Consider the following 27,820-nt stretch of genomic DNA (forward strand, 5'->3'; position numbering starts at 1 on the left):
TAATACAGTAGGAATCAGAGAGCCCTGCTCATTGGAGCTAACAATGTAAGAGGGAGGATCAAGAGATAGAAGAGGTAATAACTGTGGGGGGGAGAAAATAAATGTACAGTTGTTAGTTGGGGGCCAGATGGGCTTCTCTGAAGAAATTTGTTTTCAGGGATCGTCTGAAAGTGGACAAAGTAGGAGATAGTCGGACAGATTGGGGTAGAGCAAAAGGGTATTGCTTTGGGACATCCCAAATAGTTATGAATATAACCAGCTATGTGTTCTGTGATGTACAATAAAGAAATTTGGATTTTTCCTACATTCTTATCTGTAAAATTCATTTCATGGAGTCCATCAGAGGACATGGAGGTCCGCTTTTCTGGATATGTATTGCTTGCTACTAAACAGAGGTACTTGCTGTATAGGAGGGGTTATATAGAGGAGGACTTCCTGTTTGATTGATCTGCCAATGTTCATTCACCTATAGGTGGTGTATAACCCAAATATTTATGAATATAACCAGCTCTGTGTCCTGTGATGTACTCCAAGAAATACATTTTACAGATAAGTATGTAGGAATCCAATTTTTTTGGCCAAGTAGCAACTCTGTCTCTCTACTTCTGCTTCATGATCTGCCATTGATAGGAACAACTGACCAGAGTGCTACCTCTGTGTCATCTTCTGAAACAAGTCAAATTGTCATGATGTGTGAACACATCACAACTTTGATCTATGAGCAGTCAAGAAGGAGTTACATGGGTATAGCAATAAGAAATTATTCCCAGAACTATGGGCTTGCTAAAACTGCCTATCTGTCTCTAATTAGAAATTGGGTCCTCAAATTTTTTAAACAAAGGGCCAGTTCACTGTCCTTCAGACCTTAGAGGGGGCCAGACTGTCGCTAGTGGTCCTAGCACTTGTAAAAAGTGGAAGGAGGAACAATGCCCCATTGTTTGTATCAGTGGGAGCAATAGTGCCCCATCATTGCTGTCAAAGGGAGGAATAGTGCTTTATTATTGGTATCAGTGGGAAGTATAATTCCCCATCTTTGGTGTCTATGGGAAGAATAGTGTCCCTATATTAGTATCAGTTGGAGAAATAGTGCCCCATCTTTGCTGTCAAAGGTATAAATGGTGCCCCTATAATTGGTGTTAATAGGAGGAGTAGTGCCCATGATTGGCACCACTCAGAGGAATAGTATTCTGTCTTTGGTGTCAGTGGGAGGAATAATACCCCATTGTTGGTGTCAGTGGGAGTAATAGTGCCCCATCGTTGATGACAGTAAGAGGAATAGAGCCCCATCATTGGTGACAGCGGGAAGAATAGAGCCCCTTGATTGGTGATAGTGGGAGAAATAGCACCCCATCATTGGTGTCAGTGAGAGATGAAATACCCCATTGTTGGTGTCAGTGGGAGAAATAGTATCCCATCGTTGGTGCCAGTGGGAATAATAGTGCCCCATCATTGGTGACAGTGAGAGGAATAGAACCCCATCATTGGTGACAGTGGGAGGAATAGAGCCACATAATTGGTGACAGTGGGAGGAATAGAGCCACATCATTGGGGACAGTGGGAGGAATAGAGCCACATCATTGGTGACAGTGGGAGGAATAGAACCCCATCATTGGTGTCAGTGAGAGAAAAACAAACCCCATTGTTGGTGTTAGTGGGAGAAATAGAACCCCATCAATAGTGACAGTGAGAGAACTAGGGCCCCATCATCAGTGACAGTGAGAGAAATAGCGGCCCATCATTGGTGTCAGTGAGAGAAAAATGAACCCCATCATTGGTGACAGTGGGAGGAATAGTGCCCCATCATTGGTGACTTTGGGAGGAATAGAGCCCCATCATTGGTTACAGTGAGAGAAATAGTATCCCATTGTTGGTGCCAGTGGGAATAATAGTGCCCCATCATTGGTGACAGTGAGAGGAATAGAACCCCATCATTGGTGACAGTGGGAGGATAAGAACCCCATCATTGGTGACAGTGGGAGGAATAGAACCCCATTATTGGTGACAGTGGGAGGAATAGAACCCTATCATTGGTGTCAGCGGGATTAATAGAGCCCCATCAATGATGACAGCGGGATAAATAGTGCCCCATGATTGGTAACAGTGGAAGGAATAGTGCCCCATCATTGGTGTAAGTGGGAGGAATAGTGCCCCATCATTGGTGTCAGTGGGAGGAATAGTGCCCCATCATTGGTGTCAGTGGGAGGAATGGTGCCCCATCGTTAGTGACAGTGGGAGGAATAGTGCCCCATTGTTAGTGACAGTGGGAGGAATTGTGCCCTATTGTTTGTGTCACTATTAGTGCCCCAAGGGCCAGTTGAAGGCATGCAAAGGGCTGCTTTGGGTCCACAGGCTGCAGTTTGGAAACCACTGAATTACAGCTTAGGACAGAGCCAAGTAGGATAGGGCTGTTATTCACTGCTGTGACTCATTCACTTGTGTCAAAAGAAGATGTATTAGTATGAAAGGCAGTGCTGACGTCTGTTCAGCAGCACTGAAGAACAAAAAAGCTATTCTGGACTTACTGTAAACTTGTGGTGCTTTCATCCTTGGCATCTACTTAAGACCTCTCTGGGGACCCATAGGGGTTGATTAACTACAACTGAAAAGTGCAAAATCTGGTGCAGTTCTGCATATAAACCAGCCAACTTAACCACTTCTGGACTAGAAGGATTTACCCCAAGGCCATTTTTTGCGATACAGCGCTGCGTTACTTTAACTGACAATTGCGTGGTCGTGCGATGATGTACCCAAATAAAACTGATGTCCTTTTTTCCCCACAAATAGAGCTTTCTTTTGTTGGTATTTGATCACTTCTGTGATTTTTATTTTTTGTGCTATAAACAAAAAAATGAGCGACAATTCTGAAAAAAAAAAAACATATTTTTCACGTTCTGCTATATAACATTCCCAATAAAAAAAAAAAATTAAAAATCAAATATTTTCATCATTTTAGGCCAATTTGTATTCTGCTACATGTTTTTGGTAAAAAAAAAAAAAAAATTCTCAATAAGTATATATTGATTGGTTTGTGTAAAATTATCGCGTCTACAAACTAGGGGAAAGATTTATGTCATTTTTATTTTTTTATTTGTTTTTTACTAGTAATGGCGGCGATCTGCGATTTTTAGCGGGACTGCGACATTGCGGCGGACAGATCGGACCCCTAACTGACGTTTTTGACACTTTTGGGGGGACCAGTGACATTACTACAGTAATCAGTGCTAAAAATATGCACTGTTACTGTAATAATGACACTGGCAGGGAAGGGGTTAACACTGTGGGTGATCAAGGGGTTAAATGTGAGCCTAGGGGAGTGATTCTAACTGTGGGGGGGGCGTGGCTTGTGAAATGACCATAGAGACCTGTGATCCTATATAGAAGGATCACAGGGGCTCTGTGATCATTCCAGGGAGAAGAACGGTCAGCTGTGTTTACAACAGCTGACCGTCCTTCTCTCTGTGGGGAGCGATCGCGGGTGTCAGGCGGCAATCAGAGCCGCCTGCCCCGTGCATCAGCTTCGCCGATACCGAGTGGGGGCAGGAGCGCTCGCCCCCTAGCTGCAGGCGCGCGACCGATGTAGATCTACGTCGGTTTGCGTAGGAGGGCCGCACTGCTGCAGTAAAAAGGCGGCGGGTGGTCCGGAAGAGGTTAAACAAGCTAAAGTTAGACGCTAAACCATATTTTGCACTATCCAGTTTTAGTAAATAAACCTCATAGGGAGACCCTCATTTATGTTCATGTGTGTAAATTTTAGACATGTGCACTACCGAAAAATGTGTTTTGTTTTTGTTTTTTTTTTTTTGTTTATCGGATCATTCATTATGATTGGCATTCGTTACTTCAGATAATTCATAACTTCTGATGCATTTGTATTAATTTATCTCTCACTCTTCTGTGTCACAAGAGACTCACAAATCCAACAGAACAGTGCCACCGGCCCACCACACCCTGTCTGGAATAAGGGACAAGCTCATTGGCCAGAGATAACACACTAACACTGCCCACCCGGATGCATTCATCAATTATTTCTTTATATTCAGCGATACTGAATAGTTGGGAAGAACAAAAATACGAAAAACAAAATTATCCGAATGTGATCAATTCGTTAAACTCGTAGGTTGAATCGTTTTTCATCCTTCGGATTTTTGTATTTTCGAGTTTTCGTTCTTTCAGATTTTCGTTCTTTCTGACAATTCGTTTTCGTATGCATTCGTCAAGAGTCTTTCGTTCATTTGGATGGTCCTGAATGAACGCATATGCCGAATTTCATCCGAAAACAAATTTGTTACGGAACGAACTGCGCATGTCTAGTAAATTTCATCTTACGCTACTGAGCTTTGTAAACTATGGTCTTCTCTCAGAAAAGGATGATGTTTTGCTCAACCAGCTGATGACTTTAACTGACTTAGGCACCTTTCACACTTATGTGACCTAAAAGCCGCTCAATTTTACAGTGATTTTGCCCCGATTTGTTTACACAATTTTGCCGCGATTTTGACTGGACTTGAAGCAAGCCTATGTCTATGGACCTCAAGACGCATTAAATTTGGCCCAAAGTAGTGCAGGGACTACTTTGAAGTTGTTGCGACTTGAAGACGCACAGATATGAACGGTACTCATTGGAAATCATGGAGTACAGCTTGTCATGCGACTTTGCAGTCCCAAGTCGCACAAGTGTGAAAAGGACCTAAAAGTAAAAACTATTTAAATTTTTTATGCAAAACCACTATACATTCTTTACATTTTTCCCTCTCAGAGAAGCCTTATATAGTGGAGAACCCTGAGACTAAAGTCAGAAGAATGGGCCAAAGTGTGACCTTCTGCTGTAATGCTGTGGGTGAACCAGCCATAGAGCAGTACCTGTGGTGAGTAATGTTAAGGAAACCCTTGGATATGCTTCTCTTGACCAATCTAACATAATCACATTCTCAATGCTGGTTATTACTATCTGACTTTGTAGTGTGCAATATTAAAGCGGAGTTCCGGGCACAGATGTCATTTTTCAATAAGCATACCCCCAGGACAGTCAGGGCTAGCACATTCCACAATGGCTAGCCTCTGATCTGTACCGGTTCGCACTTACCTGCAAGAAGAAATACTTACTTTGAAAATTTCTTCCACAGCGTTTCCATCTCTCTTGTGGGCAGCTGAAGCCGGCGCGGTCCTCTTCGGTGTCTTCTTCCACGTCTTCTTCTCCCAGAATGCGCCGCACCGGCCCCTCTCGTCACTTCCGGTGCGGCGCCGCATTCCTAAACAGCTTCTGGGCATGCCCAGAAGCTGTTTAGCAGGGGAATGCGGCGTCGCCCGGAAGTGACGTGCGGGGCCGGTGCCGTCGCATTGATTCCTGGGAGCGATGACGTTCAGCTCCCAGGAATCATTGCGAGGCAGGAAGTGACGGGGTGAGCCTCGGCGCTGGAGGAGGAAGTACCCTGAGGTGAGTATTTACGATCTTCGATTACAAGGTGAGTGTACAAAAAAAATATATATAACTATCCAGTTCCTTTTCAGGTTATGTGTAGCTAGCGGAGGGGCACAAAAAAAAAATACAGATTTTGTGCCCGGAACTCCGCTTTAATGCTCTATTGGCACTGTCATTTCTTGTTTTTGGCCACTAGGTGGGGCTGTATGTTCTCTTTCCTGACAGACTCCATGGCAGCATACATATCGGGTTTGGCCCCGCCTCCAAACCTACCCATAGGACCTCACTCCCATAAATCTTTGCTCCTGTTCAGCACACGTGTTCTTTTTTTGTCCTCCAAAGGATTACCTGATATCCTACCTGAAGATGGATTCCGGGTGATGGATGGCTCTACCAGTCGGGTATGGAGCTCTCCAATAAGCCCCAGCTGCTGCGGGGTATGGAGTAGGGGCGAAGATGTATGCAGCCTTGGCCAAAAAGCCCAGCTGCTGCGGGTGGCCGGTACCCTAAGAATGAGATAAGTCCGGTGTGTGCATCCATCCCTGGTGATCTGCGGTCCGTGAGTACAAAGTCCTCCATGGCAGCTATTTTGTTTATATTATTGCTTGCTCGTGCCTTTATGTCTTACCTGGTTTTTCTCCTGCCTTCCCTGGTGGCTAGTGGTCCGGGGCCGGTCAGCGATTCACTTCCTGATCGGCCTCCGGTGCGCGCTACTGCGCATGTGCGGCGCCTCGGGAACGAGGCTTGGTTCTCGCGCATGCGCAGTGTAAGCACGGCGCATGCGCAGTAAGCTGGCGTCGGTGGCGATCGCTGATGACGTCACCAGGCGCCATATTTAAACCCCAGAGCTGTCAGCAGTGTTGTGTTTGTACACACTGCTGATACTGGGTGTTACACATACGAAGATCGTTCGTTTTTGTGGTCATTTTGCTGTGCGCTGCCGCTCTGCCTGCTAACCTTGGTTCCTGGTGAGTACTGGCCCCAGTTTGGGAGCAACCCCCCCCCCCCCCGCTTTGCTGGTTTTTCTGACATGCTGTCCGGCTCATTCTTGTAGGTCAGCATCAGAATGGAAGCTACTTTGCCCTCCGGTGGTCAGCCCGCCCCTAACAGGTATTTGGGGCTTCTTGGTGGGGTTGTGGGTTATAGGGGGTGGGGTGTTCCTCAAGTGTTCCTAGCTTCCTGTCTGTGTTTTCTTTTTTTTTCTCTTGTTCACAGCCCTCCTCGTTCAGAGACTAGGCACTCTTCTCAAAGAAGTGAAAGGCGCTCAAGCTCTCGCCACCGGCACTCTACTGGAAAGTCCCGTTCGGGCTCACATCATCGTAAAGCGTCCACTTCAGCCAGCCACGCACAGAGACCTGACAAAGCAGGTTGCAGGGGCTGTGGCGCTAGTGTCCCGGAGAGGAAGCTTTTCTGTGACAGATGTTTCTCCCAGGCTGCGGGAGAAAGGGATACTTCCGATCAACGCATTGAGGCTTTGGTCAAGAGAGTGGTAAAGGACTCTTTGGCAGAGTTGGGTGTCAGTCGTTCTCAAGACACTGCAACGGCTTCCCCAAGCCCTTCCCCTGTAGCACTACAGGTACAGGAAGATTTCGAGTCGGCCCACACAAGCCATCAGTCGATGCTCTTGTCGGGTAGCGACTCTGAAGATGAAGATCCCTGCTTGGGTTTTGAATATACCTTGGTGCCTTCCCTGGTTAAAGCGGTCAGAGAGACCTTAAATTGGGAAGAGTCAGCTGTTCCCCCTCCCAAGCAGAAGAAGTAATTTAAACAGCTCAATAAGGAGCGTGTTAATTTTCCCTTCCTGGGAGAGTTGGGTGAAATCATCTTGGAGGAGTGGAAAAAGGTGGAACGAAAGAATTCCTTAGTATCCAAGATGGCTAAACTTTACCCCTTCAAAGAGGATGATGTGAAACATCTTGAGTCTCCTCCCCTAGTTGACGCAGCAGTCATGAGACTGGTCAAGCACGTGACCCTTCCCTTAGAGGATACGGTCTCATTTAAAGACCCGTTGGACCGAAGGATGGACTCTGATTTGAAGAGAATCTACCTTACAGCAGGTATGGCCTGTAAACCAGTCCTGGCTTTGGCTGCTCTATCCAAAGCCATGGAGTCTTGGTGCTGATGTGGTAGACGAATCGGTCAGATCGGTTTCGGAGGAGGTGGCCAGAAGCGCTCCAATCCAGGAGCTTAGGCTGGGCGCGTCGTTCCTTGGGGAGGCTTCCATAGACTTGATCCGTCTATTGGCAAGAGTTATGCTGTCCTCGGTCACAGCTAAGAGAGCTCTTTGGCTCCGCCCTTGGGTTGCGGATCCGGCATCAAAGCAAGTTTGGTGCCGTATTCCCTTTGAGGGGTCCTCCCTTTTCGGGAATAAACTTGACGAGGCCATAACCCGGGCTACAGGCGGTAAGTCTGGGTTTCTTCCCCAGGATCGGCGCCAGTTCAACGTCAAGAAAGGACAGCCTACCAGAAAATTTGTGCCTGACCGGGCCAGGGAAGCTCGTTCTATAGACCTGGTCGGGAGTTCAACCGGAACTGGAGATCCAGACAGTCTTCCAGGAAGACGACAAAGAACGTCTCCTCGGGGGACCGTGAGCCCACTAAGTCCTTTTGAAGGTGGGCCCGCTCAGACATGTCGGGTGGGTGCGCGTCTACGCTCCTTCCGACATGTCTGGGCGGCTTCGATTCAGGACCCCTGGGCCGTCAGGACGGTGTCTTCAGGCCACAAGTGGGTCTTCAAGGAGAGGCCAGGCTCAAGGTTCCTGCCTACTGCCATACCATGCCTAGAAGAAAGGCGTCAGATTTTGTTTTCTTACGTCGAAGCTCTCATTGCTCAAGGGGCTGTCATCTCCGTTCCAGAGTCCGAGCGAGGCCAAGGAATATATTCTCCGCTCTTTCTGGTCCAAAAGAAAAACGGATCATGGAGACCAGTAATAGATTTGACCTTCTTGAACAAATTCATAAAAAAAGAAAGGTTCAAAATGGAGACCCTGTTGTCCATACAGCAGTCAGTCCAGCCGGCAGATTGGATGGTGTCCATCGACTTGAAAGACGCCTACTTTCATGTCCCTGTGGACGAAGATTTTCAAAGGTTTCTCCGGTTCGAAGTGGGAGGATTACATCTTCAGTTTATCTGTCTCCCATTCGGGCTCTCAACATCTCCACGGACCTTTTCAAAAATCTTATTGGCCGTGGTAGCCCTACTGAGATTGAAAGGTATCCGTCTTCACCACTATTTGGACGATCTACTCCTGTTGTCCCAAGACAGAGACCAACTATTAGTTCATCTGGAGCAGGTCGTGTCCACTCTCCAGAAGTTTGGTTGGTTACTCAACAAGGAGAAGAGTCACCTGATTCCAACTCAGTCCCTGATCTACTTGGGCGCTCTGTTCGACACAGAGAAGGCGACTATCTCTCTTCCAGAGGAAAAGATAGGGACTCTTCGAGACAGGATTCGCTTTGCCCTCTCATCCTCTCATCTTCAGGCACGTCAATGCCTGAAGGTGATCGGGACTATGGTCGCAGTAGTCCCCATGGTGAAGTGGGCCCTGTGGAGGATGAGACCCTTTCAGAAGGGATTCCTTCAGCAATGGGATACGTGGCATCTGGATCAACGCATCTTCTTAACCCCTTCAATGAGAGCGAGTCTCCCCTGGTGGTTATGCAGAGACCACCTGCTGAACTGCCACTCTCTGAGGCCAGCTCCGTGGGTAGTGGTTACCTCGGACGCCAGCAACATAGGCTGGGGTGCCCACTGTCTGTCGGAGGTGGCACAGGGCAGGTGGGAGTTTTCCACTCGAGGAATAGTATCCAACATACTAGAACTCCGAGCAGCATTCCAAGCTCTTCGAGCATTTGCTCACCTGACAAAAGACCAACCTGTCATGCTGCGCCTGGACAACACCTCAGCAGTGGCATACATCAGGAAACAAGGGGGAACACGCAGCTGGTCCCTATTGAGGGAAGTGGAGCCGATTATGTCCTGGGCACAGAAAAATCTCTCGAATCTTTCAGCGGTTTATGTTCCAGGAGTCCAGAATGTCAAAGCAGACTTCTTGTCCAGAGTGGATCTGGACAACAATGAGTGGTCCCTTCACAAGGAAACGTTCAACTGGATCCTAACATTGGGGCTTTGTCCAGAGGTAGACCTCTTCGCCTCCCCCTGCAATCACAAACTGCCGAAGTACTACTCAAGATTCAGAGATCCACAAGCATCAGGGATAGATGCACTCTCGGATCAGTGGAGATTCCACAGGGCATACGCCTTCCCACCAATTCCGATTGTATTGCAGTTCCTTCGGAGACTCAGGTCGGAGCCAGTGGAGGTAGTGGCGGTGATTCCCTTCTGGCCGAACAGGCCATGGTTTCCCCTTCTGACACTACTCAGTGTCCGAGACCCAATCCCGCTACCCTTCAGACCGGATCTGTTGTCCCAGGGGTCTGTACTCCATCCGTGCCCAGACCGTTTACATCTCAGGGTCTGGATGTTGAGAGGAGGAGGTTACAGGCTTTAGGCTGTCCAGAAACGGCAATCTCGACATTACTTAGTGCTAGAAGAAGCTCAACGAACAGGGTGTATCAGAGAATCTGGGAAAAATTTTCTGCACAACTGAATACAAGGCCTGATCCTCAATCTTCAATTAAGATCCAGGATGTATTGAGCTTTCTCCAATCAGGACTGGATTTGCCTCTATCAGTGAGTTCGCTCAGAGTCCAGGTCTCGGCTATTTCCGCTTTTACAGGGATCTCCTGGGCCACTCATGCCCTAATTCGTCAGTTCTTCCAAGGGGCAGTGAGAATCAGACCTCAGAGAAAACCCAGGTTTCCCAAGTGGGATCTGCCACTAGTTCTGGATTTCCTGGCGAGTCAGATTCAAGACATGTCTGATTCCTTGACCATAAGAGAGCTTACACTGATAACAGTGTTTCTGGTAGCTATAACCTCAGCAAAAAGAGTGTCGGAAATTGGGTCCTTTGGGACACAAGAGCCTTTCTTAACCTTTTTTCCTGACAGAGTGGTGCTCATCCCCATGCTGGATGCGAGACCAAAAAGGACCTCTGTCTTCCATGAAAACATAGAAACAGTATTACCAACCTTTAGACAGGAAGAGGAAGAATCTTCGGTTCATCCGCTGGATGTTGGAGAGTGTATTAAGAAATATTTAGATGCCACTTCCTCTTTCAGAAAATCAGAACATCTCTTTGTTACCTTCTATGGAAAAAACAAAGGTTCAAGAGCCTCGACGAGATCCATTTCCTCTTGGATCATCCAGACCATCCAGTGGGCTTATAGGGCTAAGGGCTTGACCCCTCCAGCAGTAGTTACAGCTCATTCGACGCGGAGCATCTCTACCTCCTGGGCAGTATCCAGACATGTGGCTCCTGAAGTCATTTGCAGAGCAGCGTCGTGGTCCTCTATTAACACTTTCTTATCCCATTACTGTGTTGAGCCAGCGGCTCTTTCTTCTGTGAATTTTGGTTTGCAAGTCCTGTCTGTTTGACAAAATGCATTAAACTTTTCTGTTCAGCACCTTCCCACCCTGTGTGTACGGCGAGTTATTTCCCGATACGTATGCTGCCATGGAGTCTGTCAGGAAAACGGAAAATTTATATCAAATACTTACCGTAATTTTCCTTTCCTGATGGACTCCATGGCAGCAGGAGTTCCCTCCCGGATTTCTGTGGAGGATAGTTACAGAACACGTGTGCTGAACAGGAGCAAAGATTTATGGGAGTGAGGTCCTATGGGTAGGTTTGGAGGCGGGGCCAAACCCGATACGTATGCTGCCATGGAGTCCATCAGGAAAGGAAAATTACGGTAAGTATTTGATATAAATTTTCCGTTTTAGTGAGCTCTATGCAGTTGGAAGCTGTAATTGCCTATTTGTATATTTCAGCTTTGCATTCTTTTGTGAGTGTTTATGGAACATGTATACTTAACCACTTTACCACCGGAGGATTTTGCTGTCTTACGTCTGGGCCACTTTTTGCGATTCGGCACTGTGTGACTTTAACTGATAATTGCGCGGTCGTGCAACGCTGTACCCAAACAAAATTTATGTCCTTTTTTTCCCACAAACAGAGCTTTCTTTTGGTGGTATTTGATCACCTGTGCGATTTTTACTTTTTGCGCTATAAACAAAAAAAGAGCGTAAATTTTGAAAAAATAACAATATTGTTATAAAAAAATGTAAAAATAATTTTTTTTTTTACATTTTTGGCCAATTTGTTTTCTGCTACATATTTTTGGTAAAAAAAATCGCAATAAGCGTATTTTGATTGGGTTGCGCAAAAGTTATTGCGTTTACTAACTAAGGGAAAGATTTCTGTCATTTTTGGTGTTTTTTTTTTTACGAGTAATGGCGGCGATCTGCGTTTTTTTTTTTTGCGGGACTACGACATTGCGGCGGACAGATCGGACCCTTGACTGACATTTTTGACACTTTTGGGGGTACCAGTGACATTACTGCAGTAATCAGTGCTATAAATATGCACTGTTACTGTAAAAATGGCAGGGAAGGGGTTAATTTTATTGGAGAGGGAGGGGTTAATGTATGCCTGGTGCTTACTGACATGTGTGGGGGGAGGTGACTGAGTGACACAGGGACAGATCGCAGGTTCAGCTATGCTGAACCCTGCAATCTGTCACTGCCTGTCACTTAGGAGATCCACACTCGATTCCCCGACGATCGGGGAAGAGCAGCGGCAATCGCCGCTGCTACTCCCCTGGCCCGACTCCCGCTGTGACTGAACACAGCGGGAGCGAGCCTCCGGCGGCGCGCGCCCTGCCCACAAAGGGAGGAGTCTACGTCGCTGGACGATAACGAGCCACATTGCTGCAGTAGCAGCAATGTGAGCAGACGTAAAGTGGTTAATAAAGGTGAACTTTGCCTATAATGTCATTCTGTTATCAGGTTCCTAATCTGCACACCCGTGGAATCGAAGAAGAGCTGCAGCAGGGAATGTATGTTACTGAAGACAATTTATGTTAAAGCGGAAGTACAGCGTAATATCTTAAATTACCTTAACCACTTGCCGACTGCCTAACGCCGATCTACGTCGGCAGTCAGCCCCTCACAGGCAAAGTGACGTAGGGCTACGTCACTAGCTTGTGAGGATCTAGGGAGCGAGCGCGTGGTCACGGACCCCCCCGCGCGTGTGACCAGCGGACCCGATGTCCGCCGGTCACTCGGCGATCGGCGGGGGAGAGGGAGAAAGGCAGGCAGCTTGTGTAAACAAGCTGCCTGTCATTCTCCTCGCTGTAAAGACACTGATAAAACGGATCTACTATGTAGATCCGTTGATCAGTGTCCTTACAGCTCAAGCCACAGCCAATCACAGTAGAAAGCACGCCCCTAGGGATACACACAGCCCCTCCCTTCCAAATAAAGTTAACCCCTTCACAACCAGTGTATTTTTACAGTAACAGTGCATATGTATAGCACTGATTACTGTAGAAATGTCACTGGTAACCCCAAAAGTGTCACAAATGTCAGTCAAGGGTCCGATCTGTCCGCCCCAATGTCGCAGTACCGCAAAAAAAATCGCAGATCGCCGCCATTACGCGTTAAAAAAAAAAAACAACAAAAATGACAAAAATCTTTCCCTTTGTTAGTAAACGCGATAACTTTTGCGCAAACCAATCAAAATACGCTTTTTGCGATTTTTTTTTACCAAACATAGGTAGCATAAAACAAATTGGCCGAAAATTTTAAAAAATTTTGATTTTTACTTTTTTTTTGGGGGGAATTTCATATAAAAAAATGTGGAAAATATTGTTATTTTTGCAAAATTGACGCTCTTTTTTTGTTTATAGCGCGTGATCAAAAAATCGCACAGGTGATCAAATACCACCAAAAGAAAGCTCTGTTTGTGGGAAAAAAAGGACGTCAAATTCGTTTAGGTACAGCGTCGCACGACCGCGCAATTGTCCGTTAAAGTCACGCAGTGCCGAATCGCAAAATACCCCCTGGTCAGGAAGGGGGTAAAATCTTCCGGGGCTTAAGTGGTTAAATTCCCCCCCTTAAATTATCATTAAAAAATTAAATTCTCATTCTTTAATTCTTATTAATGTGAGTTCAACCTTATGTATCAAAATGAAAAAAAAAAAAATTCAGTTTTTCTACCTTTATTTTGCAGTATTCAGTGTTGTCACATCAGGGCCATTGAAATCAATGGGCTGTGACTTGTCATGCGACTTTGTGTGTCCAAACACCAGTAGAAATAGAGCCTACAACTCATTACTCACATGTAATGAGCAAAATAAATTGATCTGTATGCATCCTTCTAAACTTTCAAAAATGTTCCTTTGTACCTAATTTCTTTCATATATTGCACTGGTCACGTGACACCCCCCCCCCCCCCTCTCCTCTCTCAGGAGAAGCTGCTAGCCAAAACGAGGCTATGAAGACAGGAGATCATGTTCTGTGGAGGATAGGAGGGATGGGGCTGGGCAGGACTAGGTATGCCTGTCTAAGAAAGAACGTCAAACTTTTCAGGAAGTGAAAGACAGCTTAACAAATTCAGATAAAGGGAGATAGCGTTGTCAGTGAAGAACAGGAAGAAGCTGTTTGTCTAGTTTAACCAAGACTTTCTAAGCTACACAAGCAGCTAGCCAGGAAATGAATAACATCAAGGATAACGATATTTAACATATTATTAATAGGAAAAATTTCATTTTTAACTGTAGTTTCCCTTTAATAGCAGAACTCTTACCTTTCTTATTTTACAGGTACCATAACGGCACTTTGCTGGATCAAAGCGTTTATAAATCCAGTAACCAACTTGTTCTGAGGAAGCTGCAAATTAGCCAGGCTGGAGAGTACTACTGCAAGGCCAAGAATGATGCTGGATTTGTGAAATCCAGTCCTGCCAAGCTCAAGCTCATTGGTGAGATGAAACAAAGGGTGAAGCTTACTTCATGTATTGGAGACAATGTGTCACCAACATTTTTAAACTTTTATTTAATCCGTAAGAGAACCAAGAGCATGTTGCAATTGGTGCTGTTCAGATTGATCCCACCACTGCTAAGCAGCATGGTTGGAATTTACCGTCCACTTTCAGACCATGCTGCTAGCAAGGAGAAGGAATCATGAGTTACAGTGGTGGTCTCTAGTAAAGAAAAAAAAAAAAATACGTGTAAAATAGTATAGATAGCTACCAGGTAATTGGTTACCATAATCCCGTCATAAATTGAAAAAGAAACCCCCTTAGGTTTGTGGGACTTTAAGGGTAACAGTAAAGGCTCTCATAAGAGAAGTTTTAACGTGTAATAATTATAAAATTTTTTATTTAGTAAGGTTGTGGTTGTAACAGACAATCATCATAAACTGTACATGTTTAAGTCATAGACTCGAAAAAAAGCATGAATGATACAATACAGTTGTAGGTACATAGCAGAGTCCAACGCGTTTCAAACTGTTTGTTTTAGTACATAAATCTTCCTCAGGGAGTCTGCATATGTTCCTGAAATACATAGTTAAATATAAGTTCCAAGAAACAGAATATATATAAACATTTTACAATGAAAAGTTTTTTATACATGAAAAAAGTATTATTTGCATCTGCGACCACATGTTGCCCTAAAGAGGTCCTGGAAAGCCTCTTGCTAGTCCAGGATACTCCTAGAGAGGAAACCTACTCCCAGAGATTGAAAGGGAAAAAGGAGAGAGGGGGAAAGGGAAGAAGAGGAAAGGGGAGGGGAAAGGAAGAAAAGGGAGGGAAGGGGGGGGGAAAAGAAAAAGAAAAAGAAAAGAAAGGGGGAAGGATGAAAAGACCCCTTGTGTTAAAAAGACATACCTGCAAAACAGTAGAGCCCAAAAGAAGGTTCCCCTTCGGGGGGGTAAAACTCCCATGCGTTGAGAGCTAGAGTCAGGTATAAAGATTTATTCTGTATCTGAAACAGTGAGTATATTTACAACTGTCAGAGATCCAGGGTTAATGTAAGTATGTATATAAACATTGTTACAGAAAATATTCATGTAAATTCACCTGTTATGATGATTTTCATGTCGACATATAAAGAGGGGAAAAAAGAAAAACGAAACCAGGAAAAATAGGGAAAAAAGAGAAAAAAGCTGATTTTTCCCAAGGAAATATTATCTTCCGATGTATATATCTCTCAGATTTATTAGAGTGGGATCCTATCAGGGGAAAAGAAAATGTATCTTTTCAGCTTTGGTAGATCAAGATAATGTATATATTATATTAAGTAATGTGATTGTAATAGCTCTTACCTCACTAATTTATTGGAGGGTGTGGGGTATCCCATCAGTTTCCAAGGGTTTTGGGGAAACCTAAATCTTCCCAATGGGAATATAAATCCTTGCCTGAAAGGTATAGGACAGGGATAATATGCCTATATAGGTATATATTTTGCATATCTTATTATTAGTTAAAAATAGGTATTCCACCTGAGAAGATCATACCGTTCAGATTGAAGCCTGTCGTCACCGTATCCAATGAGGACAGCGGCATATCATCCTATGAGATATAGGATGTGATCTAAAGTTACTCGTCCTATGGATCCTGATAGTCACATAAGGAGAAAAATAAGATAAAACCCACTTTTAATAAGTTGCCATCGTAGTTAAGAAAAAAGTTTTTAGTTATATAGGTCTCCTCCAGAGTACTCACTGTTATGTATGGATATCGGAGCGATAGGCGTTCTGTGTTGCATCGGAGAGATAGCTCTCCGTTCTGGCTCTCGGCGTCCCCTTAAGTACCCAAATGTCCAGAGTCTCGTGATGATTCCCGCGGGAACTTTGTAAATAGTTACGTCATATCCGTCTTTTGCCACCGGAAGTTCCTCGGACTGGCGGTGACATCACATCCGCCCAAATCAAAGGCTCCGACGTGTGTCATTTCCGCCTGAAGTGCCCGGAGATTATTCCGCTGGACTGGCGGTGACGTAATATCCGCCCTTTTCTCTAATAGACTCCGCTAATATGTCCGCCTAAGTTGTAGCGGTATAGTCATGCGGTGGATACATAGAGGGGGGATAATTTTAATTAAATTTAATTTTTAATTGAAAGTGAAATAAACTTGTGAATGGGATAAATAATACCTATCTATATTGTATATAGAGACTGCTAGTGGACACTTGTTTTAAAAAAGGGGAAATCTGTAAAAGATAACGCCCCTTATCTTTTACAGATTTCCCCTTTTTTAAAACAAGTGTCCACTAGCAGTCTCTATATACAATATAGATAGGTATTATTTATCCCATTCACAAGTTTATTTCACTTTCAATTAAAAATTAAATTTAATTAAAATTATCCCCCCTCTATGTATCCACCGCATGACTATACCGCTACAACTTAGGCGGACATATTAGCGGAGTCTATTAGAGAAAAGGGAGGATATTACGTCACCGCCAGTCCAGCGGAATAATCTCCGGGCACTTCAGGCGGAAATGACACACGTCGGAGCCTTTGATTTGGGCGGATGTGATGTCACCGCCAGTCCGAGGAACTTCCGGTGGCAAAAGACGGATATGTCGTAACTATTTACAAAGTTCCCGCGGGAATCATCACGAGACTCTGGACATTTGGGTACTTAAGGGGACGCCGAGAGCCAGAACGAAGAGCTATCTCTCCGATGCAACACAGAACGCCTATCGCTCCGATATCCATACATAACAGTGAGTACTCTGGAGGAGACCTATATAACTAAAAACTTTTTTCTTAACTACGATGGCAACTTATTAAAAGTGGGTTTTATCTTATTTTTCTCCTTATGTGACTATCAGGATCCATAGGACGAGTAACTTTAGATCACATCCTATATCTCATAGGATGATATGCCGCTGTCCTCATTGGATACGGTGACGACAGGCTTCAATCTGAATGGTATGATCTTCTCAGGTGGAATACCTATTTTTAACTAATAATAAGATATGCAAAATGTATACCTATATAGGCATATTATCCCTGTCCTATACCTTTCAGGCAAGGATTTATATTCCCATTGGGAAGATTTAGGTTTCCCCAAAACCCTTGGAAACTGATGGGATACCCCACACCCTCCAATAAATTAATGAGGTAAGAGCTATTACAATCACATTACTTAATATAATATATACATTATCTTGATCTACCAAAGCTGAAAAGATACATTTTCTTTTCCCCTGATAGGATCCCACTCTAATAAATCTGAGAGATATATACATCGGAAGATAATATTTCCTTGGGAAAAATCAGCTTTTTTCTCTTTTTTCCCTATTTTTCCTGGTTTCGTTTTTCTTTTTTCCCCTCTTTATATGTCTACATGAAAATCATCATAACAGGTGAATTTACATGAATATTTTCTGTAACAATGTTTATATACATACTTACATTAACCCTGGATCTCTGACAGTTGTAAATATACTCACTGTTTCAGATACAGAATAAATCTTTATACCTGACTCTAGCTCTCAACGCATGGGAGTTTTACCCCCCCGAAGGGGAACCTTCTTTTGGGCTCTACTGTTTTGCAGGTATGTCTTTTTAACACAAGGGGTCTTTTCATCCTTCCCCCTTTCTTTTCTTTTTCTTTTTCTTTTTCCCCCCCCTTCCCTCCCTTTTCTTCCTTTCCCCTCCCCTTTCCTCTTCTTCCCTTTCCCCCTCTCTCCTTTTTCCCTTTCAATCTCTGGGAGTAGGTTTCCTCTCTAGGAGTATCCTGGACTAGCAAGAGGCTTTCCAGGACCTCTTTAGGGCAACATGTGGTCGCAGATGCAAATAATACTTTTTTCATGTATAAAAAACTTTTCATTGTAAAATGTTTATATATATTCTGTTTCTTGGAACTTATATTTAACTATGTATTTCAGGAACATATGCAGACTCCCTGAGGAAGATTTATGTACTAAAACAAACAGTTTGAAACGCGTTGGACTCTGCTATGTACCTACAACTGTATTGTATCATTCATGCTTTTTTTCGAGTCTATGACTTAAACATGTACAGTTTATGATGATTGTCTGTTACAACCACAACCTTACTAAATAAAAAATTTTATAATTATTACACGTTAAAACTTCTCTTATGAGAGCCTTTACTGTTACCCTTAAAGTCCCACAAACCTAAGGGGGTTTCTTTTTCAAAAAAAAAAATACAGGCACCTCCGAGTGTAGACTGTTGGTATATTTAATAAAAACACTACAAGTAAAACTCACATTTTGGAAGAGATTATAAGGTACATCATTAGGTTACAGGCCTTCGTGGTATGAAGACAACACTGGTCCATGCTGAGAGCCATCTCCACCCCTCTTGTGGCTATCCTGGCTGACTTGATGGTGGAATAATGGAGGATAGCCGAAACCGAGGGCTGGAACGCACCCTTGACCGCAGCGCTGATCGTGATGACATCACCGGCGCACTCGAGAGGTGGAGAGAATGCGTGCTTCTTTATCACACTCCTGAGGCTGCCCAAGGAACGTGCATTCTCTCCACCTTTCGAGTTCTCCCTCCACCTCTCGAGTGTTCATGCTCCAAAACATGTCACCAACACGCCAGTGATTTCATCACGAAAATCGCTGAAGGTCCAGGGTGCATTCCAGCCCTCAGGTTCGGCTCTTCTCCATCATACCACCAGCTAGTCGTCCAGGACAGACGCAAGAGTGGTCAGCACAGACCAGTGGGGTCTATATACCACCGCACGCCTGTAACATAATGATGTGTCTTATATTCTCTTCCAAAATGTGAGTTTTTTTCATTGTGCTTTTATTAAGTATACCCAGGGCCGGTGCAAGGATTTTTGCCGCCCTAGGCAAAATTAAAATTGACGCCCCCCCATATGCTCTCCCACCCTCCATCCCAAGTTGCCGAAGGGGTTAAAACCAGTGGCGGCTGGTGCTCCATCGGTCGGGAGGAGAATCAGTGTGGCAATAGCAAATATTCATTCGTTATTGTTACACAACTGGCTGGGCTCAGAGCGCAGTGCTCTGTGCCCCGAGCCCACCATTTTTGAAGCCTTTTAGAGCCTCTGGCTTTAATCACGTGCTTCAAAAAAAAAGAAAAAAAAACCCTCATTGGAATGCATGCATCCGACACCCTGCATGTAGATTAGGGGACCGGACACATGGATAGGGGGGAGGCGGCGCCCCTAATGGACAGGCTGGCGGCCACTGGTTAAAACCCCTTCAGTGACTTACTGTAAGTCACTTACCTCGGGTCAGGCTCCACCGGCGCTCCCTGCTAAGTTGCGCCCTAGGCAGCTGCCTATGTCGCCTTACTGGTAGCGCCGGCCCTGAGTATACCAACAGTCTACACTCAGAGACACCTATATCTGCTTTCTTTGCATGTTTGGAGATCGCTTCTGCTCCCCTACAGAAGGCTGGCGCTGAATCAGTGGACTTTTTATCCCATTCCAGGAACACAATTTTACCCCTCATAGGCTTTATTTATGATGGACTTTGTATTGCAGTAGGATTACTTTCGCTTGCAGTAGGATTACTTTCGCTTGTACCACGATTTTCATGTTTGTCTCTCTGGTCTCTAGTGGCCAGGACTATGTTGGAGACCAGGAATGCTATTCACAACAGAGCATTCAGCGCTGTGGGCTGTGTATCTATCAGCTGGTGCTTGCAAACATATTCAGGCCTGGCAGATAGATCACACAGTACCACAGCACTGAGTGATCTTTTACTATGGTGAATGAACAAGCAGCACTGCAGGACTGCACCTTACATGGCACCAACACCATCGGCACGACTGTTCATTCATAATAGTAAAACATCATTCAGCACTGCAGGGTTGTGTGATCTATTTGTGGCTGCTTGCAAAAATACACAGCCCAGGCAGATAGATCACACAGTACTGCAGCACTTAGTGATCTTTTACTCTTCTGAATAATCAGACAGCGATGCGGAGCTCTTCATTCATAATAGTGAAGGATCATTAAGCACTTCGGGGCTGTGTGATCTATTTGTGGCTGCTTGCAAACATACACAGACCAGGCAGATAGATCACACAGTACTCCAGCTTGAATGATCTTTTACTCTTCTGAATAATCAGACAGCGATGCGGAGCTCTTCATTCATAATAGTAAAGGATCATTCAGCGCTGCAGGGCTGTATTATCTATCTGCCAGGCCTGAGTATGTTTACAAGCCACCACAAATAGATCACACAACCCTGAAGCGCTGAACGATCTTTTACTATTAAGAATGAACTATCAGACGGGGCGATCACATAGCCTCCCTGGATCAAGGGTGGAACAAAATACAACTGAGCAGAAAAATATGCAAAAAAGAAAAAATATAAAAATGTAAATAAATAAGTAAATAAAATATGATATAAAAAAATAAAAAATAAATTAGAATTGGAGAAAAACTTAGAGATTCCTATTAGTGATACTTCAGATCATGGACCCGGGTGTCTTCCACCCAAAATTACAGACAAAAGAGAGAATATGATCTGAGGTATACCCAGTGGCTGACCTCCATCTCTAATGAACATACAAAGAGAATGAAACAATGGCCGTGGGACTATGAGGGAGGTCAGTCACTTATGTCATATTCAATAAAATATATATTTGGTGAGTTTGTGTGTATATATATATATACACACACACACAAACTGACCAAATATATATTTTATTGAATATGACATAAGTAGCAAAAAATATAAATACAGATAGAGATGATAGGTATGGGCATATTCATGAAAGTTGAGTTACACTTTAAGGAAATGTACCTGTGTAATTGAAATTAGGGTGTGAAAGTGAGATAATCACTTGAGTTTTAATTTCTCATATGGCCTTGGCAATTAAAACAAGAATATAGATATATTATAGATGGTTTAGACAACCTTTATTCTATAGGAAATGGAAACAAGTTGCTATAAAAATCTTTGACATGGGATTATTTTAGATTAAGATGAGGTTATACTACAACTGCCATAATACTTGGTGAGGCCTAGATTGAAGGGATAAATAAGAGTATTTGCTATAAAAAAAAGAAAGCAAAAGGTCTGAAAATGATCTGACCCTAAGAACACCATCCCTACAGTCAAACACAGAGGTGGAAACATTATGCTTTGGGGCTGTTTCTCTGCTAAAGGTACAGGCCAATTTTGCTGCATTGAGGGACCAATGGACAGGGCAATTGTATTGTAATATCTTGGATGAAGATCTGTAAGGAAGAGTGGACCAAAATCCCTGCTAAAATGTGTACAAACCTGGTAACCAACTAAAAGAAACGTCTTACCTCTGTCCTTGCCAACAAGGGTTTCTCCACTAAGTACTAAGTCATGTTTTGCTTGGAGATCAAATACTTATTTTACTCACTGAACTGCAACTCAGTTTATAACATTTGTATAATGTGTTTTTTTTTCTGGATTTTTGGTTGATATTTTGTCTCTATCGATTTAAAATACACCTATGATAAAAATGCTAGACCCCTCATTTCTTTGTAAGGGGGCAATATTATAAAATCTGCAGGGGATCAAATAATTAATTTCCCCATTGTAAATGAACAAGCAGCACTGTTGGGGCTGTGTCATAGATATGCTGGTGCCCTATATGTTTACTAACATTAGGCAACTCAATCACACAGCCCGGCAGAGTTGGTTGTGCATTCATAATAGTAATAGAACAGTCAGTTTGGAGAGTGGGTGGGAGCTTAGTGTTGCCTTCACCTACAAGAATGCCCATAAATTGGGCTTCAGACTGGGGTGGAGCTACAGCTAAAATTGACAGCAATAAAGAAGTGATTTTAATCTACAATGAGCCACCATTCCAAGCAGGATGAAGTAATTGAAGCACTTTGAAACTATTTTATATTTGTTATTTAGCATTTATAGTATCTATATAGATATTTAGAATGCACTGTGACACATGGTTCACAGAGCATTGTTTGCAAAAGCAAGAGCATGGTTGATTAAAGCTTCATAAAGGGCAATCTGGAAGGTGAGTAAGAGAGAGGGACGAGTTTCTGCTCTGAAATTTTTGGTTTTGTGTGTAAGTTTCAGCTTGAGCTATTGTGCTCTGAAAAACAACAGGCTTAGGATAGACAGGTAAACATGTGAAAAGGGCCTAGAGCTCCATCTGCTGGCTCTCAACATTTTGGATATTCTTTCACTTTCAATGATAAAAGTCACCAGGACAATAGAGAGGGTACAACATTATAACAGGGGCACAGACAGCAATAAAACCCTGACAGGGGTTCTAATTCATCTCCCCTCTATCCACAACTAAGAAAAAGTTTTGCCTTTAGTTATACTTTAATGTAATACAGCTCTACACAGCAGCAATGAGTTTGGGGGAGGTCCTATATACTCCTACAGTATATACTATTATGACAGACTAGATCAGGGGTCTCCAAACCTTCTAAACAAAAGCCCTTAACTGTCCTTTAAGCTTAGGGGTGACCAGACAGTGGCTGGTGGAAATAGAAAACTCCTTGACATCAGTGAAAGAAAACAATGCTTCTTCATTGGTTTTAGTAGGAGCAATAGAGCCTCATTGTTGGTATGAGAAGGAGAAATGATGTTCTTTGTTGGTAGTTAGAGGAAGAATAGTGCCCTATCATTGGCATCTGTTGGAGGAAATGTGCCCCATCATGGGTGTCAGTGGGAGGAATAATGCCCAATCCTTGGCGTCTGTGAATAGATAAGTGCCCCTATCATTGGTGTCAGTGGGAGGAATAATTTCCCATCACTGATGTCAGTTGGAGGAAGGGTGTCCCATAATTGGTGTCAGTGGATAGAATGAAATAGTGCCTCAAGGGCTGGACAAAGGCAAGCAAAGGGCCACATCCAGACCATGGGCCGCAGTGTGGAGACCATTGGAATAGATGATAGTGTATTAATACAACAACATATTTCAAAGTGTTTATAATTATTTTCTATCTTATATTTTCTTCAGCTAATGAAGAACATGCCTGCAATTCCAAACCAGAGAAACATCTCATTAGGCTTCCTCACGACTGTTTTCAAAATACAACCAATTCTTTTTACTACAATGTGGGAAAGTGCCCCTCCACTTCCTGTCCTGGAGATCTGGAGAATGGACTGCGGTGTAAAGATGCAGTACCCTACTGCTGTGGAATCACTAAGACACAAGAAAAAGAGATCTCATGTCAAGGCTATGTTCTTCCAGTTAAAGTGGCTGTTGAGTGTGGTTGTCTCAAGTGCACAGAGACCAAAATAATTGTCCGTGGAAGAGCAATTGCTTCTGATACAGGGGAGCCCATGAGATTTGGGCACATATACATGGGAAATGCCAGAGTCAGCATGACAGGGTACAAAGGCACATTCTCCATCCAAGTTCCTGCAGACACAGAAAGGTTGGTTCTTACTTTTGTTGACCGACTACAGAAATTTGTTAACACCACAAAAGTTCTTCCATTCAGTAAAAAAGGGGGCACTGTCTTTCATGAGGTTCATCTTCTTAGGCGAAAAGCGCCAGTGATACTGGACTCAATGAATACAAATCAGATAGCACTCGGAGATGTAGAAAACAGTGACCCAATAGCTGAACTGGAAATTCCACCAAACTCTTTCTATCGAAAGAATGGAGAGCCTTTCAATGGAAAGGTTAAAGCCAGCGTCACATTTTTGGATCCACGAAATGTATCAACTGCCCCTGCTGCACAGAGTGACTTAAATTTTGTCAATGAGGAAGGAGATACCATGCCACTAAGATCTTATGGAATGTTCTCTGTTGACTTTACTGATGAGAAAGGTATAGAATCTTTGAACGCAGGAGCAGTTAAAGTCTTCCTTGACTCCACGCAAGTCAAAATGTCGGAACACCTTGAGAAAATGAAGTTATGGTCCCTAAACCCAGAAACTGGACTCTGGGAGGAAGAAGGAGACTTTGTTCAAGGTGCAGTTCGACGCGGTAAAAGAGAGGAGAGAACTTTCCTTGTTGGTAACATGGAAATAAGAGAGAGAAGACTTTTTAACCTTGATGTTCCTGAAAGCCGAAGGTGTTATGTTAAAGTCCGTGCATACAGAAGTGAAAGGTTTCTACCAAGTGAACAAATAGAAGGTGTAGTGGTGAACCTAATAAATATGGAACCTACGGCAGGATTCTCTTCCAATCCTCGTGCTTGGGGTCGTTTTGACAGTGCCATAACTGGTTCAAATGGGGCCTGTTTGCCTGCATTTTGTGATGACCAAAGCCCAGATGCGTACTCTGCATTTGTAACAGCCACGCTGGGAGGAGAAGAACTGGAGCCAGTAGCTTCTTCTCCCAAATTCAACCCAAATATTATTGGTGTTCCACAGCCCTATCTGAATAAACTGAATTACAGAAGAACTGATCATGACGATCCCAAGGTGAAGAAGACAGCTTTTAGCATCAGTGTAGCTAAACCAAGTCCCAATGTTGCTGAAGAGAGTAACGGTCCTGTTTATGCTTACGACAAACTTGAAGAGTGTGAAGAGGCACCCTACAGTGCTGCACATTTTCGATTCTCCAGAGTGGAAGGTGACAGGTATGATTTCAATGCTGTATCTTTTAATGAAGATGACCCAATGAGCTGGACTGCAGACTATTTAGCTTGGTGGCCAAAGCCAATGGAGTATAGAGCTTGCTACATGAAAGTTAAGATTATTGGTCCTCAGGAGATTATTGTGAGGTCTAGAAACATGGGTGGCACGCACCCCCAGACAGTTGGTCAACTATATGGCATTAGAGATGTACGTAGTACCAGAGATATGGAGGAATCCAATCTGTCTTCAGCATGCATTGAATTCAAATGTAGTGGCATGTTGTATGATCAAGATCGAGTTGACCGTACACTTGTGAAGATTGTTCCACAAGGAAGTTGTCGAAGAGAAGCCATTAACACCTTGCTGCATGAATATCTTATCAATCACGTACCCATGGCGGTCAACAATGACACCAACGAGTATACAATGTTAGCTCCTCTTGACCCTCTTGGGCACAATTATGGTATCTACACGGTCACTGATCAGGATCCAAGAACTGCTAAAGAGATTGCCCTTGGCAGATGCTTTGATGGCACTTCTGATGGGACTTCAAGGGTCATGAAGAGCAATGTAGGAGTAGCTCTTACCTTTAACTGCTTGGACAGAGATGTTGGGCAGCAGAGTGTGTTCCGTACTGGGAATGGACTGGCTGCCGCAAGCGCTGCTAGACAGGGTGGCAGAAATGGAAGACAACAAAGAGAAAGCAATGGACCTAGGTTAACAAATAGACTGAGGGCCCTCTTAGCTACCAGACAGCGCAGCAATACCCAGTAGATAATAAACCAACGTCAAGTCAGTTTTTATTGCATACCATTTACCCTTCATTGGTACGCTAAAAATGTTCTGCTAAATGCCATGGCTAACAAGTGATGAGTCAGTTTTAAAAGTCATTGGCTGAGATGGTTTTGGAAAAAGTTACAAATGAATAAACTGAATATATACATTTATCAATACCTGTACTCAAGGCTTTCTCCATTAGTCACCCAAGAACCACAGGAATCAACATAACTCATGTAAAAAGGAAATCAAATAAATTACCTGTCACTGCTGTACTACCTTACAACCTTACAGCAGTCAGGGGAGAACTTAAGAAAATACTTTTCTTTCTTGATTGAGTGAAATCACTAACGGCACACAGACTCTTTACCTCTGAAAAGACCTAAATTATAGTACGTCTGGCTGACCTATAGACTACCTTCCTTCTGTCATCCTGTAGTTTGTACTTTTCAGCAATGCCATCCCCTCCTCCTCCAGAGAATTGGCTGATAAATGCAAAAATACACTTCCTTGTACATGGCCCACTGATGATCTTTACATGATCTCTTACAGTATACTAGAATGCTGCAGACACAAGTAGTCTATAAATTCCAATTTACAAGAGAGAATTGCTTGTGTGTCATTATGAAGCCTAGCTTTTGGAAGCATTATGCCATAAGGTTATGTCATTATGCTGCATTAAAGCACAATTCCAGTTCCAATACATATATTACTGTAAAAAAAAAAAATGTATCCTTTCCTGAGAAAAATATTGGGGCTGCCATTTCTACTAGTTATTTGGCTTGTTTACTGACTCACTGGCTTCAGTACTTTCTGATTTAAAGTGATTGTAAAGGTAACATTAAAGTGTTGCTAAACCCACAACAGTAAAATCAGTCTCTATGTGCAGTAAAGCATGCTTGTCATACTCACCGTGGAACTTAAGGGGTTAATTGTGTAAAAAAAAAAGCTCTCTGATCCTTCCCTAACTTCCACCGTCTCCAATCCATCTCCAGATAGAACAGAGCCAAAGGAGTCACTCTGCACATGCTCAGCTAAGAGTGTATTGCTAGAGAGTGTTTTTCTTTTTTTTTTTTGGGGGGGGGGGTGCATGTTATCAGCACAGGACCAATCAGCACTGTCCAGACAGAGGGTCAGAAGTCATGCAGCCTCATAGGACAGTCAGAGTAGAATGGAAACTCCTCCTACAAGCTTTAACCAGTGCTCGGCCAGACACTGATAGAAATCACAAGACTGCTATATACTGCTGATGAGAAAAGGTATTTAGCAGTTTATATTTACTCAAATGTTTGCATTCCCATGTTCTGTGGGCTGTGGGAGACCAGATATAGTGAATGAAGGCTCCTGGGTTTAGAAACACTTTAAAACAAAAAAAAATTAAAACTTACCTGCTCTGTGTAATGGTTTTGCACACAGCAGCTCTGATCCCCCTCTTTTTGGGTCCCCTGCCAGTGCTCTTGGCCCCATCAGCTCCATCTAGTGGCCATAATGCAGAATTTTACTGATGTTCTTAGGAATGAAGTAGATCTGACCTGTAGAAAAAAATAGCTTAAAGCAGAGTTCCACCTAAATGTGGAACTTCCCCTCATTTGCTTCCTCCTCCCCTCCGGTGCCACATTTGGCACCTTTCAGGGGGGAGGGGGGAACGGGTACCTGTTTTTGACATGTACCCTTCCCCACTTCTGGGAATGGCGCCGCAGCATAGTGAGGACCCCTCTTCCTACCCTCCGCCGCTGAGCCAATCCGAATGCGCAAGGCTTCACTGCCGGATTCCCTGACCGCAATGGCGGTGGGAGCCCCTGACAGCCGATGGAAACATCGGCTTCGGTGCCGACATGGCTGGACTCCAGGACAGGTAAGTGTCCTAATATTAAAAGTCAGCAGCTACAGTATGTGTACAGTGTGTGTAGCTGCTGACTTTTAATTTCTGGAGGGGGGCGGAACTCCGCTTTAATTCAAGCTTGTTAGCATTCAAACATAACAAATGTACATACAGTTTTGCAGGATGAATATCTCTTTCTTATACAGTAAATAAACCCATGAATCTTATCTACTACCATTATCCAACATTAAATAATCAAGTGTCCTTATTTTTTACATGTGGATACTTTCAGTGGCAGAACTACCAGGGTCGCAAAGGTCACACTTGTGACCGGGCCCTGGCGTTCCACTACTGTGGGAGGCCCCAAGATGGCAGAAAGGGGCCCG

General features: G+C 43.8%; 1 protein-coding gene across 1 annotated transcript in view; it reads left to right on the forward strand.

Moving 5' to 3' along the window:
• The window catches only part of CILP (cartilage intermediate layer protein), a 126,216-nt gene extending 100,292 nt beyond the window's left edge, over positions 1 to 25,924 (forward strand). The window contains exons 7-9 of the mRNA XM_082255267.1: positions 4,757 to 4,865; positions 14,147 to 14,304; positions 23,262 to 25,924. Of these exons, the coding sequence (XP_082111393.1) occupies positions 4,757 to 4,865; positions 14,147 to 14,304; positions 23,262 to 25,609 (2,615 nt within the window). The 3' untranslated portion in view covers positions 25,610 to 25,924. The remainder of the gene's footprint in view (positions 1 to 4,756; positions 4,866 to 14,146; positions 14,305 to 23,261) is intronic.
• Positions 25,925 to 27,820: the final 1,896 nt, after the last annotated feature.

Source organism: Pelophylax lessonae, assembly GCF_965119305.1.
Source record: "Pelophylax lessonae genome assembly, chromosome: 4".
Classification (NCBI taxonomy): Eukaryota; Metazoa; Chordata; class Amphibia; order Anura; family Ranidae; genus Pelophylax; species Pelophylax lessonae.